The 19380-nt window shown below is 35.0% G+C and overlaps 1 protein-coding gene and 1 non-coding gene across 2 annotated transcripts; one reads left to right on the top strand and one right to left on the bottom strand.

The window, feature by feature from the left end:
• Window positions 1-2186: 2186 nt before the first annotated feature.
• Window positions 2187-2259, top strand: Trnav-aac (transfer RNA valine (anticodon AAC)). The gene has a single exon. It is a non-coding gene; the product is annotated as a tRNA-Val (tRNA).
• A 5917-nt stretch (window positions 2260-8176) lies between these two features.
• LOC132744385 (mediator of RNA polymerase II transcription subunit 27-A-like) lies at window positions 8177-19117 on the bottom strand. The gene is made up of 7 exons (XM_060733102.1): window positions 18914-19117; window positions 14540-14673; window positions 14009-14102; window positions 13042-13146; window positions 11657-11698; window positions 11284-11361; window positions 8177-10811 (listed from the first exon to the last, which is right to left on the bottom strand). The coding sequence occupies exons 1-7, from the start codon at window positions 19100-19102 to the stop codon at window positions 10677-10679; spliced, it is 777 nt and encodes a 258-aa protein (XP_060589085.1). The 5' UTR covers window positions 19103-19117; the 3' UTR covers window positions 8177-10676.
• Between the last annotated feature and the right edge of the window lie 263 nt (window positions 19118-19380).

Genomic DNA, 19380 nt, shown 5'->3' with positions numbered 1-19380 from the left:
CACGTCCATGTAGTCGGACCAGAATCTATACTTTTGGTAGCTCAATTTTAGTATTTTGCTATGTAAATCAAAAAAACTTTTAATGGATGGTTCCAAATTCAAAGCAGGGCGAATCCATTACAAAAGTTCAGTAAGTTAGAAATCCAGTAAAGGTTAAACATGTTCGACGTAGCAAGTTGTTAAACGGACTTCACTGAGGTTTTTTGACATGAAGGGACAGAAATTTTTTTTTTTCAAGATTTTTTATAACTAGATGTTTGTGTACAAAATCTCAGATCATTCGCTCACTTCGTTTCCCAGAAAAAAAAATTAATTTTATTGTGCCAATTGACCCCAAAAATGAAAAGCGTTGAAACGCTTTTCACTCAAATCGGTCAAAAATCGCATAAAAATCGATTATCAAATTAATACCGTTTATATTTATATATCATTTATTGCTTGGTTTTCAAATTTAAGTGTATCAGTTGATTTCAAAATTTATTTGTTTAGGCTATTGGACCTCAGTGGAGTTCCTTTAAACAGTACTCATGACATGTGAGATACATTAGAAGGGCTCAAGCCAATGACCCCGGGTAAAGAAGCAGGCAGTCCCCATTTTTAGACACTAAAATTCAAATAAGGTACGACATGCCAAAAGATTGTAACTTACAAAAACTTTCTGTCTGTTCTTACACTGTTATACGAATGAGGTTCCTACTTATATCAGCGTAGCATCCTAAATACTTCTATATACATGCAATTTGCCTATTTTTGTATGAAATAAATACAGGAGTTTCCATAAGCTGTTAATCCAATGACTTATAGATAGAAAACAAGCATATGGAAATCTTATAAAAACTAGCCTTTGGTGAAATTTTTAACCGCCAAGATGATACTGTTTGATTCTTAGAGACATTTTAAATACTGCAGTAGCTGCAGTTGTAATGCACCCGTTGCACTTTCAAAAAAAAATCCGTTGGAGACTTTAAATATCACCACGTGTTACACATGGCATATCGATCATTTGGAAAACCCAATAAATTATCCATAAATTAATTAAATGTCCCTTAACTTGTTTAAATGCTTAAATATAGTGAACTTAATGCCGGTTTATGAACATGATCTATTGAACCATCTACATAATGGTCTGTAGATGATAGCCTATAGTTTGACCAACCCAGCCTGCGGATGTTTCCAAATTCAAAATTTTACCATTTCATCTTAACCGTTGTTCAAATTCTGCAGGGCTAGTGGACGTGGACGGTATCTTGCACTCTCCGGCATCTCTTGCACTCTTACCCTAAGCTACAACATTTTCAATTTAGCTTTTTTGGGGCGTTCTTATAAACTTGTTTTTTTTTTATTTTTTTTTTAATTAGAATATAAATTTTTAGTTAAAAGCTGGGACAAAAAAAAATACATTAACTCCTTTTCGCCATTACCTATTCTTTTTTGTCCCGCAAGACTGTATGATATTCCTAGCATGTATAGTCTCCATGTATTGACCTATGTTTGATCCGATGATGAATCATGCTTTCAATTGATACCGTCTTAGATTTATATTTTTATATATAATTATTTAGTGGTAAAATAAGTCAATTAGATAATTACTGTTGCGTTAATTATTGAGACACATATGTACTCCTATATTATACTCTATAATCATTTTCTATGATACAAATAGGTAATTTTTCAAATTGCTGTACAAGGTCTACGCTTTTAAACATAGTTATCGTGTTTACTCTACACCTTTCCGCTTAATCTTTACACATTACGTCATATTTTTAAATAAAAACATTCCGGGTCAAAGGTTAATGTGTATTCACGCGAGACTTCTCAGGCCTAGGGCAACATTTCTGGCATCTTATTTTATAACGACCTTGCATGTTAATGGCCCCAGCTCGCTTTGTGTCTATTCATGTACAAATCTTCTATCCGACCATAAATCGATCGCGTCTGTTTCAATTGAATCGATTACTATAATTTGAGAGCTATTGCACGATTGGTTGATTCGTTAGTTCTGCCAGTAACCACTCACAGTCGGTAGAGTAAACGAACCTGTTATTGGATTAAATAGTGTAAACAAAGTCAACCAATCATAATCATTCACGTGCGAACACGCCCATTGTTAACACGAAACTCGATATGACTGACAACCTAGAGCTATGTTAGGTTTATATCTAAAATGAATAGCGAAAGAGTATAAGGATTCCGTGGTGTAGTGGTTATCACATCCGCTTAACACGCGGAAGGTCCTGGGTTCAAGCCCCAGCGGAATCATCTTTTATTTTTTTTCGTTTTTTTATATTTAATTTTTTTCCTGTGCTGCCTCGGTATAAATACATTTTCTCTTTGTTTTTTTGTATCTTTTTTGTAAAAAGTCACAAAATAGCTATATCCAAATCAATAAAATTTCATAGTACCCTATTGTTTTACCCACAAAGATCTGAGTCCACATTTGTCTTATGTATGGCAGTAAAGGCTTATGGTACTTGCAAGATTTATTGGGTGGGGTGGGCTTTAAGTTCAACATCTGGTAAATGAGTACAAAGTATTTGTTTTGGTAACATATTTATGAAACTGATCCATAAACACAAAAAATATTTATGGGCTCTGCCCTGATGAATTGACTAGTTAGCAGCTGTAATGGAAGAATTTGATGTCCAGCCAGGATACCAGGAACACAATAAGGACTCTCTCTCTCTCTGTATTTTGGGGAGGGACATTTAAAGTCGTTTTTCCTTGAAAGGGGCAACTTCAGGCAATACTTGCTGCACATATACATACAAGCGTTATGCTAGAAGCTTTATTGAATACAATGGTTAAACTGTTATTACATTGAGCAGATAGTTCAATTAACTACCACTTGAACAATGTAACAATGCAATGTAAGGGAAATCTGAGTGACAACTAGCAAAAAGAAACACTTTTTTTTCGGCTAGTAAAGGGAATGGTGCCTAATGTCAGTATTAATACTAATAGTCCACCAAGAGCATCCAAAACAAGAGTTGTCTGAAAGACAACAGTCTAAACGATTCTCAGTGTTTGGTAGGAAGAAAAGGGCATATAACTCTGTTAGAAGGTAACTCAGAGTAAATGGACCTGGGCCCATCATGTTAGATAATCACAGAGAAAAAGTATTTTCCTTTCGCTAGCTCTGGAGATATCAGACTGACAGCAACACTGAAGCTGGGGTGAGTACAATAGCTCTCAGTATTCTTCAAATAGTCAAACCAACTGGGAGCATAATCAAATGATTCAATTCCTAGATTATGGGGCCATCCCTGGAACATGATCAAATACTGAAGCATAATCCAATACAAACTTAACAGTTACCAGTTTAAAGGGTATGGTTCAAAACTAGGAGCATTATTTAATCTAATACCAGGAACATGAGCCAATAACTGAAGTATGTCACCATCAAATAATGGGAGCATAATCCAATATCGGGAAAACGATCCAATACATAGAGTATGATCCAATACCAAGAACATGATCCAATACCAAGAGCATGATCTAATACAAGGTGTACGATCCAACACCAAGAATATGATCCAATACCAAGAACATGATCCAATACCAAGAGCATGATCTAATACAAGGAGTAATACTGTATGATCCAATACCAACAACATGATCAATACCAAGAACATGATGTCATACCAAGAACATGATCCAATAACTGGAGTATGTCATGATCAAATAATGGAGTAAAATCCAATACAAGGGAAATAATACTGTACCAGGAATATGATTCATACAAGGAGTATAATCCAATATAAGGAACATGATTCAATATAAGAAACATGATCCAATATAAGGAACATGATCCAATACAAATAAACATGATTCAAAACAAGGAACATGATCCAATACAAGGAACATGATCTAATATAAGGAACATGATCTAATACAAGGAACAGGATCCAATACCACAGATGCAAGTGATTCAATGTCTTAAAGAAAACTTCATATCTGGTAAACCCATCTATTCCCTGTACTTGCAAGAATGATTCAAGTTAATTTTAATAAGCTTGCAATAAATTAACAGTGTTGATAAGTAACAAGTGCTTCAGCTCGCAATAAACCATACACACTGAATTATATAGACTCGCAATAAATGATACAGTGATTCCATGTACCCATTGTGAACTTGGGTTAATATCTTAATATGGATTAGGGGCTGAGGTACACCCAATATTTCATATTTCAATGGTTGAACTTTATATTTCTTTTCAGTTGCAAGCCTAGTTGTAACTTCAAGTCATTGATAAGGTCATAGTAGCTTTGAAATATAGCATTGCTATGATAAAAAAACTTTTATAATTGCAAGAAGAAAAGAGAAAACCTGTTATATTTTCATCCTCAAGGGATTGTTCGGCATTCAGTGTTCAGGTGTCCCCTCCGCCTCCAGCCTGCATAGACTAATGGTTTAATTTTCCTCCTGGCTTCTTGTTGCTGGGTCATGTGGGAGTTGCGTTCATTGAATGCCTTCTTTCTTTGTTGATCTTGTTTATCATATTTAATGAGGCTAGACCAAAAGGAATCAACCAATGGGACCAATTGCAACTGTGATGTCATGTGTTGATCCAGAAATGGGGGTTGGATGGCCATAAACTCATCTGAGATATGGTCATTATGTATAAAATATGACATTACTTCAAGGTCTGGATAAGTGATAAACATGCAAATTAAAATTTCACTCGATCATGACTCCACCCCCCTACTTCCATCCTCCCCCGGAATAAACACCCTCTGAAAGCCTCCCAGTTATGGTCAGTTTTGATTGCTTGAGCATAACATGCAGATGTACATGAAATATGCATTACTCCTCGCCCAAATTTGTTTACCCTATCTGGTAAAAAATCCTGGATCCACACCTGGATCTCATGCAACCTGACTATTGTAGCCTGTAGTAAATTACCTTAGAGCTTGACATATTCAAGAACAAGCAGCAGGAATTGTCACAAAATCAAGTTTTTAGCAAATTATAATAGGTTGAAATTAATCTAGAAATACCAGATACCTTACACATTGGTGAGTTTGTTTGTTTGAGTCACACCAACACAGTATAGGTCATATGGCGACGTTCCAGCTTTACTGGTGGAGGAAGACCTCAGGTGCCCTTCCTTGCATTTATATATTTCAAGCACGATCAGGCAGGCACCTGAGTAGAACCATCGACATTCCATGAGCTATAGCTAGATAGCTTCCTCACATGATACACTGGAGAGTATTCATCTATAATGGTACATGTATGTGTAAATAAAGTCTATAGACCCAGTCATGTGTCAGCTATGGGCAATTGGTGACAACAGTTCTGAGAGAGTTTGGTTGTAATGCAGGTGGACTTGCACACAGAAGAATATTTCTCTATATAGTACATAACTACATTTGTATGTCAAATAATGAATAAATTATAAAACCTGAACAATATGCACCCTGGTATTTTGTGACAATACTTCTGGGAAAGTTTGGCTGAAATTTCATTAAAAATGTATGAGGAGTTGCCCACAGAAAATATTGTTAACTATTCTGCTCCCCACCGGCCTGTAGGCAGAAAACCTTGTTTAAAAGGACAACATATTTATCAGAAAGTATACTGACCAAACTTTTTTGCATTGTTTAAGAATATATATCATACCCTGATCTGAATGTTTTAATGACAAGTTTTACTTTTTCTTTGTACTAAAGAAAAGGTTCCATTGGTAGATTGTATTCAGGGGTAAGGGGGGGGGGAGCATTTAATACAGATTTTATGGTATATAGATGAATTTGTAGACAGACAGACAAACAAACAGACAATCTAAAGGCAATACAATTACAATGTATCTTCAAACTATTATCAGTGCTAAAACTAGATAACTTATTGTTATTCTAAAACTGAACTTATCCAGTCTAAGGTAGATAATTATTGATTCTATTGAAACTCACTTAAATTTGGAGAGAATGGCCCGAGATGACACTTGTAAGGGAAATGTAGGGATAGGCTGTTAAAACATCTGCCTTTCTTATCAGTAAAATAACTGTGTCGACAACTGAACATAAAATGTTGACCTATTCGGTCAATATTGACTGTGACAAATATTTGATGTGTAAGTGTTTACTCAATGATATGATAGGTTTAACATTGCAGAAAAGAATTGCCTCTTCTCTAGTGCAAGGGGTAATAAGATAAACTGCTTGATCTAAAGTCCACTCCAAACAAGGTACTGATAGTGTAATCTATAAATAGCATGAGAATAATTACCTGGGGGCGGAGCTAAAACAAGTGCCCTCCTAAAAAGAAATGAGGTTGAAAACAATACATTGACCGAAGGTTTCTGCCAACAAAGAACCGTTGTAAGGTTTGCCCCCGTAATGTTTGCCTTTAAGTTCTTTCAAAAAAACTTGAACTTTAGCTCAGTCTGTCGAAGGATATGTCAGCAAAAGTTTTAAGTGTACAGAATAGAGCAGAGGCATGCATGAACCTAATTGTTTCCCTTTGTAAACACACACACACATGAGCCGCGCCATGACAAAACCAACATAATGGGTTTGCGACCAGCATGGATCCAGACCAGCCTGCGCAGTCTGATTCAGATCCATGCTGTTCGCTTACAAACCCTATAACAAGCAGAGAAACTGATAGCGAACAGCATGGATCCGGATCAGTCTGCGCAGGCTGGTCTGGATCCATGCTGGTCGCCAACCCATTATGTTGGTTTTGTCATGGCGCGGCTCAAATGTATTTAACAAACACTTTAAAAATGCTGTTGTCTTCTTCAAAATTTAACATTAACAGATGTCATACAAATACCAACTATTGTAGCAAAAATTTTTTTTTTCCAAAAATAAATTTCTATGTATCTGCTTTGAATTTGGGACAGTCCAGTAGAATTTTAAGGGAATACAAACAAAAAGTGAGCTGCCAACAGTATATAGGTTGATCAGATTGCAGGGACTTGCAAGCTATACTGCCTCCATACTAGTGACAAAGGCAAAGCACTTTCAGTCCAGCAGGTTGAGGGTTAATATGCACTTAAATCACACGCCTAGTTATGCCCATGTCATTTTTTGCCACACCCTCATCCCTAGAAATACATGCCTATCATTTGTAGCCACACCCCCATCCCTAGAAATATGCAAGTGATAGCTCAGAAATTTATCTTCCTCTTATCCCTGAACTTCTCCCTTTCAGGGCAGTGAATTTTTTTGGGGAAATTTAATTCTTTGAGGGTGGTTATTTAATGCAGGGGATTTTGGTTTCCCCTTCTTAAACCCGGGACTTTCATATTTTTTCCCTCCTAAAATTTCAAAAAACTTTCATACATGTGTACTCCTAGTCAGGACTTTCATACAGGACTACTCCTAAAGTGGGGACTTTCATATATGTTTACTCCTTAAGTCAGGACTTTCATATATGTTTACTCCTAAAGTCGGAACTTTCATATGTTTACTCAAAAAGTCAAGACTCTTTTCCTATATGTTTACTCCTGAAGACAAAGATTTTAAAACCTGAAAAGTCAAAGTCCCTGTTATTCTCAAAGGGTTGGGCATCTGTCACCAAAGTCACCTGCAAATTGTACTGATTTAGTAGGGGTGTATCAATTTGGCTAAACACACCCATATTTTGATAGAACGCAATACCTTCAACCCGTATTGCAATGCAACTTGCAATACATCGAGGGTTGGTAAATACAATATAAAACTAAAGTTATTATTTACCATGGAATATATCTAAGATACTGCATTGCAATATACTGGTATATTATTAGTTATAATATTTTTTTGACATGTTATATGACCCTTTATAAATTGCTGTTCATAAATAAAGCCCAAGCTGCTAGGCAAGGGTTATATTATAAAAAAACATTTAAAAATGGTCAAATTTTTAAAAAAATGTTTAGGAAATTTATAAATTTAATTTTTAAAACATGTTTTTGCAAAAATTCCTTTTTTTGAGAAAAAAATGAAATGGGCTTATAAATTTATTTTGAGCCCTGTTTTATTTTTTTATTAAAACTATGTAAAAAATTTGAAATTTTCCCAAAAAAAAGTGATGTTTCAAATGTTTTTTGTATTGGCAATAGTTAAAACGGAATATTCTAGCATCCCTTACAATGGGGAAGGGTAAAAAAAATAAATGAAAAAATTTTTATAACCTTTGACAATCTGAATTTTCATTTTTCATAATCACAAAATTTCTTAAATATCATCAACAATATACAAGTATATGAAATATGCTAATTCAGTACATGGATTTAACATAATTCTTAAAAACATTAGGTATTCTACAAAAAACGAAACAAGAGCTGTCCTGTAAGACACCACGATCAACGACAGTAAGAAAATGGGCATGACGCTGCAAAAACCTAACTCAGAGTTATAGGACCTGGGTCTGTCTTGTTGGAGAATCACAGAGAACAAGTTTATTAAGTTCCAACCCCTTCCCTTCAGTTGTTTTACAGATACTAACTCACAGGCAAATCTTAACTGAGGTACCGTCAGCAAAGGGAAACCAACATTAGACTGAGTGCAACAGCTCTCCCTATTATTCTTATAGTTGAGTAAAACATGATCTGTATAGCACAAAAAGTAATGTCAAAGAAATAGCAATTATAATAATAGTACAACACAAATCATTATCTTTATATTTGTTTCGCATGCAAACACCCCTGCAGTCTGCGAAAAATAGACAAAGCCCGAGCCCCAGTCTAGTAAAATTCCCTTCGGGCTAGCATAAAATGTAGGGTGAGTAGTCCAACAGTCTAGCATTGTTTTGAGATCCGAAAAAAATACATACACAATGACTGAGGGAAATTTCCAAAATAATCTATATATAGCATTTACACCCCTTGTATTTATTATGACCAAGAGGGATATGCATATTGAATTTTTTCTAGTAAGCTACAATGTCATAAGCTACATGTAAATAAAATTATTTGACCCTGTCTAAGAATATCAGAAATAAATGTTAATCAAGTGATATCACTTTGCATTATTTTCTCCATACTTAATTAAATTTAAAAAACCTGGCCACAACTTTTGTTAGAGTTTTCGGGCTAGTTAAAATTGGTGCGGGCTATATGATATTTTGTTGGACAAAGCCCGAATGTCTATGACCACAAAAAGTTTTTCATGCAGACTGTCCCTGTTTCAATTCTAATAAATAAAACCTCTAACAACTGTGTTAAGTGAATCCACTCTCTGTGGTTTATAGAATAGTGTTTACGTAGTGCCAGTATTTGCTTCTAAATTGGCAGTGGAGTGTCAAAAAACTTTGTAGGGCAAGCTTGCGAAAATTTGGAAATATTTGTAAAACATTAAAATGTTCTTGTCGTGTAATGACTTGAAATATTGTAAATGTTTTGTTGGATTTTCAGTCATAAAGACACTGTAATGGGCCGTATAATGTCTTTCCAGCTTAAATGGTGGAGGAAGACCTCAGGTGTCCCTCCCTGCAGTACTTTAGGCACATGTGTGCACCTAAATAGAACCACCAACCTTCTGTAAGCACGCTGGATAATTTCTTCGCAATAAAGAATACAAAGTCCATGACAGAATTTGAACCCAGAGCCTTGAAGGGCATGTGATTTGATGATGAAGACCGTAACCACTAGGCCAAGTAGACCCCTTCAAAATGAACAGCATGGTGTGCTAGAGAAGTTCAACAGTGTAATAACTTGAAAATGTAACAAAGATGAGTAATATTGCATATTGTGCTAGGGTAATTTAGCACAACTTGGTTGACAGAGCTGATGAACACATGATGGTTTTTTTTTACATCTGTATAGCATAAATAACTATACAAAATATAACTACAATGCAGTAATTGGTATGAATGATATCTCAGTTATAATACTAAGGTTTTAATGTTATAGTTTATAATGCTGAAGACATATCAAACCAATAGACCGGGATCCGAGGTTATTCAGAAATTCTCTAAGCTCCAACTCAGATCTCAGGTATTTGATTGGTCAGACACAGACCCAGAATGTACTCTGACCAATGAAAACTCTGAGATTTGATTTGCAACAGACCTGAGATGAAAGTTTTATAACTTCGAGGTTGGTTTTATTCCTTTAACACCATGACAATTATCCATCAAAAAGTCATATCTAAACACTGTGCACAGCACAGAAACATATCCAACTGTAAATCAGACATCCAGTCCAAATTCCATTCGGTTACATGACTAACTATGTTCTTCCCCGTACACTTTTCAATATAGCTATTGCTTAAGGTTGCCTTACTGCACTGTTTTCCCGTCCAAAAATTTCTAACATCGGCCAATATCATATTAAATCGGTCATTTTCGGAAAGTTATTTTTCACAATCTTTGGTATTTAATAATTTCTAACCATTTATAACTGGAATTTAGTACATAGTGATTTATTCCAGATACTTTTATTACATGCTTTGATGAATACTTTTTGTAAAATTACGGTAGATGATGAGTGATTGTAAATAATCTAATGCCCAAGATTTTGAAAAAATAATGTTTTGGAAATAAGTGATTTGCTATGATATTGGCCGATGTAAAATTTTTTTGGCGGGAAAGCATTACAGTAAGACTACCTTAAAAACAACACCAGTCTGTCGAAACACTGCTGAGGTAAAACTTACTCCCAAATACAATGAATGTTTCTTTCAACAGCAATAATTGCAGATAATCTCTTTTTAAATCACCAACAGATATTTAATTCCAAGAATCGTTATTGTCTACAAATGTCATGGTAAGGATCTGTTGTACGTAGATCTCGCCATGTTGGAGGAAGACCGTTTAAATAGTGTTTACCACATTTCTGACAAGGAGCCGAGAACAAAGTCCTATATCTTTGAAACCAATGCTGAAAAACAAAAAAAATGTTATATTGTAACTGATATAAATTCAATATTCTCTTCAATTAAAAGACAATGATATAATATTGAGATTTGTCCTGCTACACTTGCAAACAACATCTTTATCAGACCAACCTCTTTCATACGATACAAGCTTTTTACTGCTAGGACTGAGGTTAGCATCTTCAGAACTTTCAAATCTGAGGATCAAAATCCATCATACTATCTAAGCTAGCTAGATCATTTCTTCATAACAAAATTCAAATTTGAAATAATGGGAAGGAGTTAATGGTAAAAGTCTCTGCCTCTCAATCCAAGGATAATGGGTTTGAGTCCTACTAACGTAACATCCATTTTCCCCCATATAACACCAATATTAATTAGATCATGGAAGCTGGCTCAAGAGTGATTAAAATAAGTTACAAGGTTTCTTTACAATACATTTAACTTGTAAATAATGTTCTCAAGTGTAACACTTACCATGAATGACGTAAGAGACAACTCCGCGTTATGAGGGGTGTAGAAATGTAACGTTGCCGCAGTAGCACTCTCTGTTACCTGAATAAAAAACATAAGTTGATAACATATAATTATCATCACAATATACTGCCAGTGAGTTAACACTCAGATAGTCACCAAATCATGGGCTTGCTGTAAAAAGATTGTAACTCTTATGACATAAAGAACAAGTTACAACCATTTAGCACCAATACCATGAAATGACCATAATAGTACTGTATGCTTTTAAAACTTGAACAAGCAGGAATAATGTACATATTTATGAATTCTTTCTTGTCGTTATCTACAGAAATCAAACCATATCTACCAAAAAATAGTTAACACAAAATATTACCTTTTGAAAAACTTTGTACTTTGATTTCGACCACAGTTCAAGCTGAAATAAACAATGTGATATAAATTAGAATACGAGGGATGTTCATTATTAAATGAAAATAGTCTTGTAAATAAAAAACCTCTTCATGAAACTACACCATCAGAAAATACAAACCTAGAGTAACATATTTGGCACCAAATATAATAATGATGTCATGCAAAACATGATGTCACTTTCTGTTAGGTTTAAAATTGACATCTACAGATTTTACATTTTCTCAAGGCTGCAGCTTGGAGATGAATTGAAGAAAATTCATTATGATTTATTTTGTTGTATATACAGACCTCGTACATAGTACATTTACTATTTGTTCTTATAAATACTAAGCTTTAGAGATACAACAAAAATAGCATCAAAGAAGATCTACTGTTTTTATTGCTAACTATATTATCCATTGTTTATCTTACACAAACAGACAAAAACAACCATGGACAATGGGTTCTGCATGCCATCTCAACAAGACTTGACATTATTACTCATGTACAGACTCAAATCAAACCGACTTCTGTAATTTTTTTATGTAATTTTGTTGTGATCAATGCTTCCCAGGGATCACACTTTATCCAGATTTTTTTTTGTCATTTAATCTGCTGAATTTCTTAAACATACTTGTCCACCTTCCATTTTTGGAACTGTCCATTATCAATTTTTGGGATATATAGATGATAATTTGAAGGTGGTCTGTCAACAGGTAAGAATCCATTCATTCCGTTCGATGTGCAAAGGCGGCAAAGGCTACACATATTTGGCTCCAGCAGGTTAAGAATTAGAACCAAATTCTCTATTTTTTAACGAACTGTAATAATTATCGATTTTACCATGCCAAATATGTATTATTTGTTATCATTCTCCAAATATTTATATTTTAAACTATCTCATCCGGTGGTCCACTTAACCAGCTTTCCTGGATAACTAACTAGCTTTCCTGGATAACTAACCAGCTTTCCTGGATAACTAACCAGTAAACATCAATTTCTCCATAAGGAACCAACTTCAAATACCACAAGATTTCTGTATCAGATGTAAGAGACAAATGACTATTAGACTCAAGTTGTCCTTAACTCCTATATAAATGGTCATGGAGGAATTTTGCTCCTCCAAAGTATCAAACCAGTGACTCCTGAATTTTACGTCCAGTGCTCTTTATATTAAGTTAAAGGGGGAGACTTCAAAAATTAGTGAGCTGATAAAAAATTGTCCAAATTCAAAGGGTCAAGAAATTAAAGAGGGGATACAAAATTTCAAACAGACTGCCAATCAAAACATAACATGATATCCCCTCAGGGATATTAACCTCACCCAACCTCCCCCCAACCCCTCCCCCTCCCAAAAACAAACCAGACCTTAGATCCATCCGGATTTTCCTCTGTAAATCCTCGCACATTCACCCACTCAATCATCATGCCTCGCAGCGCCACCTGGGCTTTCAATATGTGACTTAACGTTATCTAAAAATAGAAATATTTGCTCATCATCATATAAAAACATACAACCATATGTAGTATAACTACTACTACTACCTGATATGTTCTAAAACTACATTATCTAGATTTGACACTCGTTTGATCCAGTATTTTAGTCACGGTGTTACCAAGGCAACATATAAATAATAAATATTTAAACTTATTTACTTACTGCAATTATCTAATAAATCCCTGTCATGTATATTTGTCATTTATGTGACTGAATAAAAAGATGATGGATTTTTTCCCCACCATTTGAAAGCAAACAAGAAGAATCAGTGCTTGATACTATGGAACAAATTACAGTACTTTAAAGTAAATGTACATTGTAAATACCTGAAGAAATAAAAAAAGTTACAGAAATAAATAATAATTTCTCAGAAAAATTCAAGGAGATAACTCTGAGAATATTAATGCTAGAATTATGGAATTTGTCACATATAATGTGCGTGATAATAAGTTACAAATATTTGGAGTTATTCCTTTATGAATTAAATGGAAAAAAAATTTAACCAGAAATCTGAATGCTGACTTGTGTGGGACAGCAGTCCATATTGTTTGTATAGTATGTATAACTAAAGATGTTTGGGGTAGGCAGTTTAAAAAGTGTAGGTAGGAAGGAGGTGGTGGGTTGCCTGAAAAGGAGAGTGAAACTCCTGGAGTTCTCTCGACCTGTTATAATCTATAGTACCCGTAACGGTAACCAGTCACTTTTCTACACATCAGGCCATTATTAAAACATTTTTATCATATTTTTTATTATAACTTCTAATAACAATCACCTCCAGCAAGGCTAAAATTTATACTAAATAACTAAGCCTGAAAACTTAGAGGCAAATATACACACCTGCAATACAGCATGGCTACCAAGTGGGCGTGTCAGCTGTATTGATAAACCACCCCCTCTCTGATTCAAACGTGCAACAAAATTCTCAATTACACTGAAATAAATGAAAGTTAACATTCAAAGATAAGTCTGATGATGATTACAGTAACAAATACGGATATTAACTTCAAATTTCCAATAATACTCATGCAGTAATGTCATTGTTTATATAAAAAAAAAAAAAAAATTGTGTCACACCAACAATGTTAAGGTCTTAAAATCGTGTTTAGCTTTAATGGCTGAAGAGCCCTCTCATGCATTAATGCATTATTTCTTGAACTAGTGGACACCAGAGTAGAACCACCGACCTTCCATAAGCTAGACACAAAGCTTTATTACATGGAAGAATGAAGTCTCTAGTCTTATTGCATTTGAACCAACAGCATTGAAGGCCAAGTGATTTGAAGATTGCAGTCTTAAACACTCGGCCATTGTGAGTTTGGTGACCGTCCTAAAATGGTTTTGAATCAAATTGTGACAAGATATGCTAACCTTGGACCATGAGCATGACCTGTAGGAGGAACTCTTTTCATTTTTTTCGCCTGTGCTGCACCCATCTGTTGGGTCCTTTTTATTTTGACGTGTGCATCTAGTAACGAGGCCCCGTATCCAGCCAGATCTGATACCTGAAATTAATACCTCTTTTTGTATTACATTTTATTCAATTGTCCTATAATCCTTAAACAATATGATTTATTAACATACTTAACTTAGAATCAGAGGAATTAATGGATTAATCAGTAAATCTATCATTCCTTTTATTTTTAATCTATTGAATACCAGGGGAGGCAATTTGTATCATATCTTGAAAAAGGTTCACCATTAATGCTCACTTGCCCCTCACCTCTGTGGGTTCGAATCCCGACAGGGACTTTGGATTCTTTCATGTGAGGAAGCTATCCAGCTAGCTTACGGAACGTCGGTGGTTCTACTCGGGTACCCGTTCGTGCCTGAAATAATGCACGGAAGGGCACCTGAGGTCTTCCTCCACCAGTAAAGCTGGAACGTCGCGATATGACCTTTACTGTGTCGATGTGACTTAAAACCCAAAACAAACAAAAAAAACCATTAATGCTCTCCCTTTTGCCAAAAAACCCTACAATTAAACAAAGGAAAGCAACAACAACGGACAGCAACGCTCGACTATTCTTAGTGCTTGATAGTAAAAAAAATGCTTGATACAGTTACCTCCTCCTGTTTACAGGTTGGGGTCATGATGTTGAACAAGTGTGCAAAGTTTCAAAGCCATAAGTCAATGGACTTTGAAAATATTTGAACTATTACAAAAACTTTAACGTAAATTCTAAGTCGAAAAAGGGGCATAATTCTGTCAAAATGCTTGATAGAGTTACCTCCTCCTGTCTACAGGTTGGGGTCATGATGGTGAACAAGTGTGCAAAGTTTCAAAGCCATATGTCTATGGACTTTGAAAATATTTGAACTATTACAAAAACTTTAACATAAGTGGTTACGCCGACGCTCGGGTGACTGCAATAGCTCTACTTATTCTTATCGAATAGTCGAGCTAATAAGTAATGAGATTGAATATTTGTGCATCAGCTGTTCCTTCTTCATATAGGAAACCTGTGTTGTTAGGCTGGATATGGCATATCAAGTTAAGTTTGGGCAGATATCTGAGTATATCAACTGTCATATTAGCTATTTGTACAATGAATGATAATGCATTTCCACCTGTGTGGGAATTGTGGAAGGAACCTGGAAATAGTGGTAACTTGTAGGGTCTTTAAGAATAGATGTAAGCCATGAAGAAACAAGGGTGCCATAGTCACAAAATACGCCCGTTTACGAAAAAGCTTTAGATGGAGATGGGGGCATTATGGATAAGTGTTATCTAGCAAGCAAGTTTTTATTCTTGGCACTGTGTTGTTAAATGAACCTTAAAACAAATCAATAGGGAAGATATGCACAGAATGTGTGACCTTGACCTTGGTCGCAGGGACCTGAATTTTATGCACGGCACTCAGCCTCACAATGATGAACATTTGTGCCAAATTATTATTGAAATCCCTCTATGCATGTAGAAGTTTTGCTCCAGACAAGTGTTTTTCTATGAGCTCTAACTGTGACCTTCACCTTTGACCTAGAGACTTGGTTTATGTGCAGGGCACTACGTCTCATGGTGGTGAACAATTCTATAAAAGTAACATTAAAATTCCTCCATGCATGTAGAAAATATGCTCCGGACAACATCTGGATATTTAATCATCTCCAGTGACCTTGACCTTGCAAATATTAACCTAAATTAAATGTGTAACACCTGTAGTCATGATAGTTACCATTTGTGCTACAATCCATCAATAAATGATGACTAAATGGTCCCTATAACCATCTTCAAATTTTTATCTGAACTTTGACCTCTATGTGTAACCTGACTTTGGTCGCAGGGATCTGATTTTGCATGCGACACTCAGCCTCACAATGTTGAACATTTGTGCCAAGTTATATTGAAAACCCCCTATGAATGTAGAAGTTTTTGCTCCGGACAAAGCGTTTTTTTCAATGAGCTCTAAATGTGACCTTGACCTTTGACCTGGAGACCTGGATCATGCATGGAGCAATACATATCAGGGTGGTGTGAGCATTTCCATAAAGTATTTTATAAAAATTCTTCCATACATGTAGGAGATATGCTCCAGACAAAATCTGGGATATTTCACCATCTTTAGTGACCTTGACCTTGCATATATTGACCTAAAGTACATGTGTCACAGCCGTAGTCATTATAATGACCATTTGTGTTACAATCCCTCAATAAATGATGATTAAATCGTCCCTATACACATCTTCATATTTTTATCTTTTTTTAAACGGGCGTATAAAAAGTACATGTAATTTAATAACTAAAAAATTCTGATTTAAGATTTTATTCTAGGGAAATACATTTCATTACAATTCTTAATCTTTGAATGAGCTGAACTGATATTTACTTTGAAAATTAAATATAATTAAATTTTCTATGAGAAAGTATTTACATTTGATAAGGTAATTACTGTATGATCTTTATGAACAAATACCAAGTCTACAGAACACCATAGTTATCACAGTTAAGTATCTTGACCAATGAATGAAACATGTGTAAATAAATGTTACATTCTTTACAACATACTCAAGTCCAAGAAAGAGGATCATTTCATGCCCTTTGATTAAATTCTATTTTTAGAAAATAGATCAAGGGGAGTAATTGTGTAAGTCATTTATGAACAAAGTAATAACTTTGTTGTCTCCCTTTGATTAAATTCTATTTACAAAATCTGGATATTTTCATCATCTTTAGTGACCTTGACCTTGTATATATTGACCTAAATTATATGTATCACAGCCATAGTCTTTATAATGACCATTTGTGTTTACAATCCCTCAATAAATGATGACTAAATGGTCCATATACACATCTTCATATTTTTATCTGAACTTTGACCTCTATGTGTGACCTTGACCTTGGCCGCAAGGACCTGAATCTTGCATGCGACACTCCGCCTCACAATGGTGAACATTTGTGCCAAGTAATATTGAAATCCCTCTATACATGTGGAAGTTTTGCTCCGGACAAGCATTTTTCAATGAGCTCTAAGTGTGACCTTGACCTTTGACCTAGAGACTGGTTCATGTGCGCGACACTGCTCCTCATAGTGGTGAACAATTTATATGAATGTTTCAATTTTAAAATTTTCGCCTCAGTACATGTAGGAAGATAATGCCTCCGGACAAATTGGAACGCGGCCGCCTGCCCGCCCGCCATTCCCCTAATAACGGTCCCGTTTTTCAAACGGCGTAAATAAAATGAAAAGGCATTACATTACAAAACCTGGGATTCCTGCATGCACATTACAAATCTGGATTCCAACAATTTTAAAAATTACAGTCCCTTAGGATTTCTATAAACATTAGTAATGGTTCTTTCATAAACATAAATGTCTGTTTTCATTCCTCAATTTTCCTCATAAACATACAGTCTGATTCCCTCAATAAACATTACAGTCTGGAAAGGATTCCCCTCATTAACAATCAGCCTAAAATTCCTGATTAACATTAAAGCCTAAATTCCTGATTAACATAAAAGCCTAAATTCCTGATTATCATTAAAGCCTAAATTCCTGATTAACATTACAGTATAGATTCCTGATTTACATTACAGTACAGATTCCTAATAACATTTCAGTATAGATTCCTAATTAACATTACAGCATAGATTCCTGATTAACATTACAGCCAAGATTCCTCAGTAACATAAGATTCTGGATTCTTCATTAACATTAGAGTCTGGATTACTCATTAACACTACAATATGGATTCTCATTAATATTACAGTCTGGATTCATCATTAACATTCTAGAGTCCTCATTAATGACAGTCTGGACTTGGAAATAAACATTGTCTTGTTTTATTATTTAACACAACATAGGATTGTGTACTATTTAAAGATCCTACAAATACCTTTTCACTTGGCTGATGGGAATTTGTTCAAGGTAAAGAAAAAGACATATAAGCCGCGTCACGACAAAACCAACGTAGTGCAATTGCCACAAGCATGGATCCAGACCAGCCTGCGCATAATCGCGCAGTCTGATCTGAATCCATGCTGTTTCCGCTGTCAGTTTCTCCACTTGTAATAGAGTTAGTAAGGAACAAGCATGGATGTTTTCCTGATCAGACTGCGGCGGATGCGGCAGGCTGGTCTGGATCCATGCTGGTCGCAAACGCACTATGTTGGTTTTGTCATGGCACAGCTCATATTTTTTCATGGATATGGGAAATAAGGATACATTTCAAATGAGCTCTTGTTTGTTTGTAAGAAACCTACAACATTGTGTGTACTTGATTAATCTTCAAAATGCTATTTCTCACCTTGTTTGACCATTTGTATGCTTGGAAAATCTGTGAGTATACTGGTGACTTGTCAATTGCTGGATCAATACTCAAATATATACTGTTAGGTGTAACAGAGGAGAGTGACTGCAGGCCACCACAAGCTTTTTCCAGTTCACTGACATGGAAAAAAACAATGAAAAATACAAACTTATAACTAATCAACATGGCAACTATTTAAAAAAATTAGCACATTTCTTTAATGTAAATGCTCAATTATCAATGAACATACTGCATAAACTTAAAGTAAATTACATGTAAGTATTCACTTTAAATTGTCGTTTTTCAAAAAAAAAATAATATTAATAAAAAAAATAAAATAAACAAATAACACTTTAATAATGTAAAGCTAAAACATTGGTTTCTTTGGCTGCACTGTCACAAGCATTATGACCATATATTTGCATGTCCAGGCCTCTTGATTGTGTCCATTCAAGTCTAAATAT

Source organism: Ruditapes philippinarum, unplaced genomic scaffold (assembly GCF_026571515.1).
Source record: "Ruditapes philippinarum isolate M1 unplaced genomic scaffold, ASM2657151v2 ctg390_1_1_1_1, whole genome shotgun sequence".
Taxonomy (NCBI): domain Eukaryota; kingdom Metazoa; phylum Mollusca; class Bivalvia; order Venerida; family Veneridae; genus Ruditapes; species Ruditapes philippinarum.
This window is presented reverse-complemented; position numbering and strand designations above follow the sequence as displayed.

Excerpts from the sequence above, each read along its gene's own strand:
- LOC132744385 (XM_060733102.1), bottom strand. The coding sequence starts at position 19,102 with ATGTTGATTAGTTATAAGTTTGTATTTTTCATTGTTTTTTTCCATGTC. Across the intron at positions 13,147-14,008 it reads GTAGCCATGCTGTATTGCAG|ATAACGTTAAGTCACATATT; the intron begins GTGTGTATATTT and ends TTCTATTTTTAG. Across the intron at positions 11,699-13,041 it reads AAAATCCGGATGGATCTAAG|CTTGAACTGTGGTCGAAATC; the intron begins GTCTGGTTTGTT and ends TGTTTATTTCAG.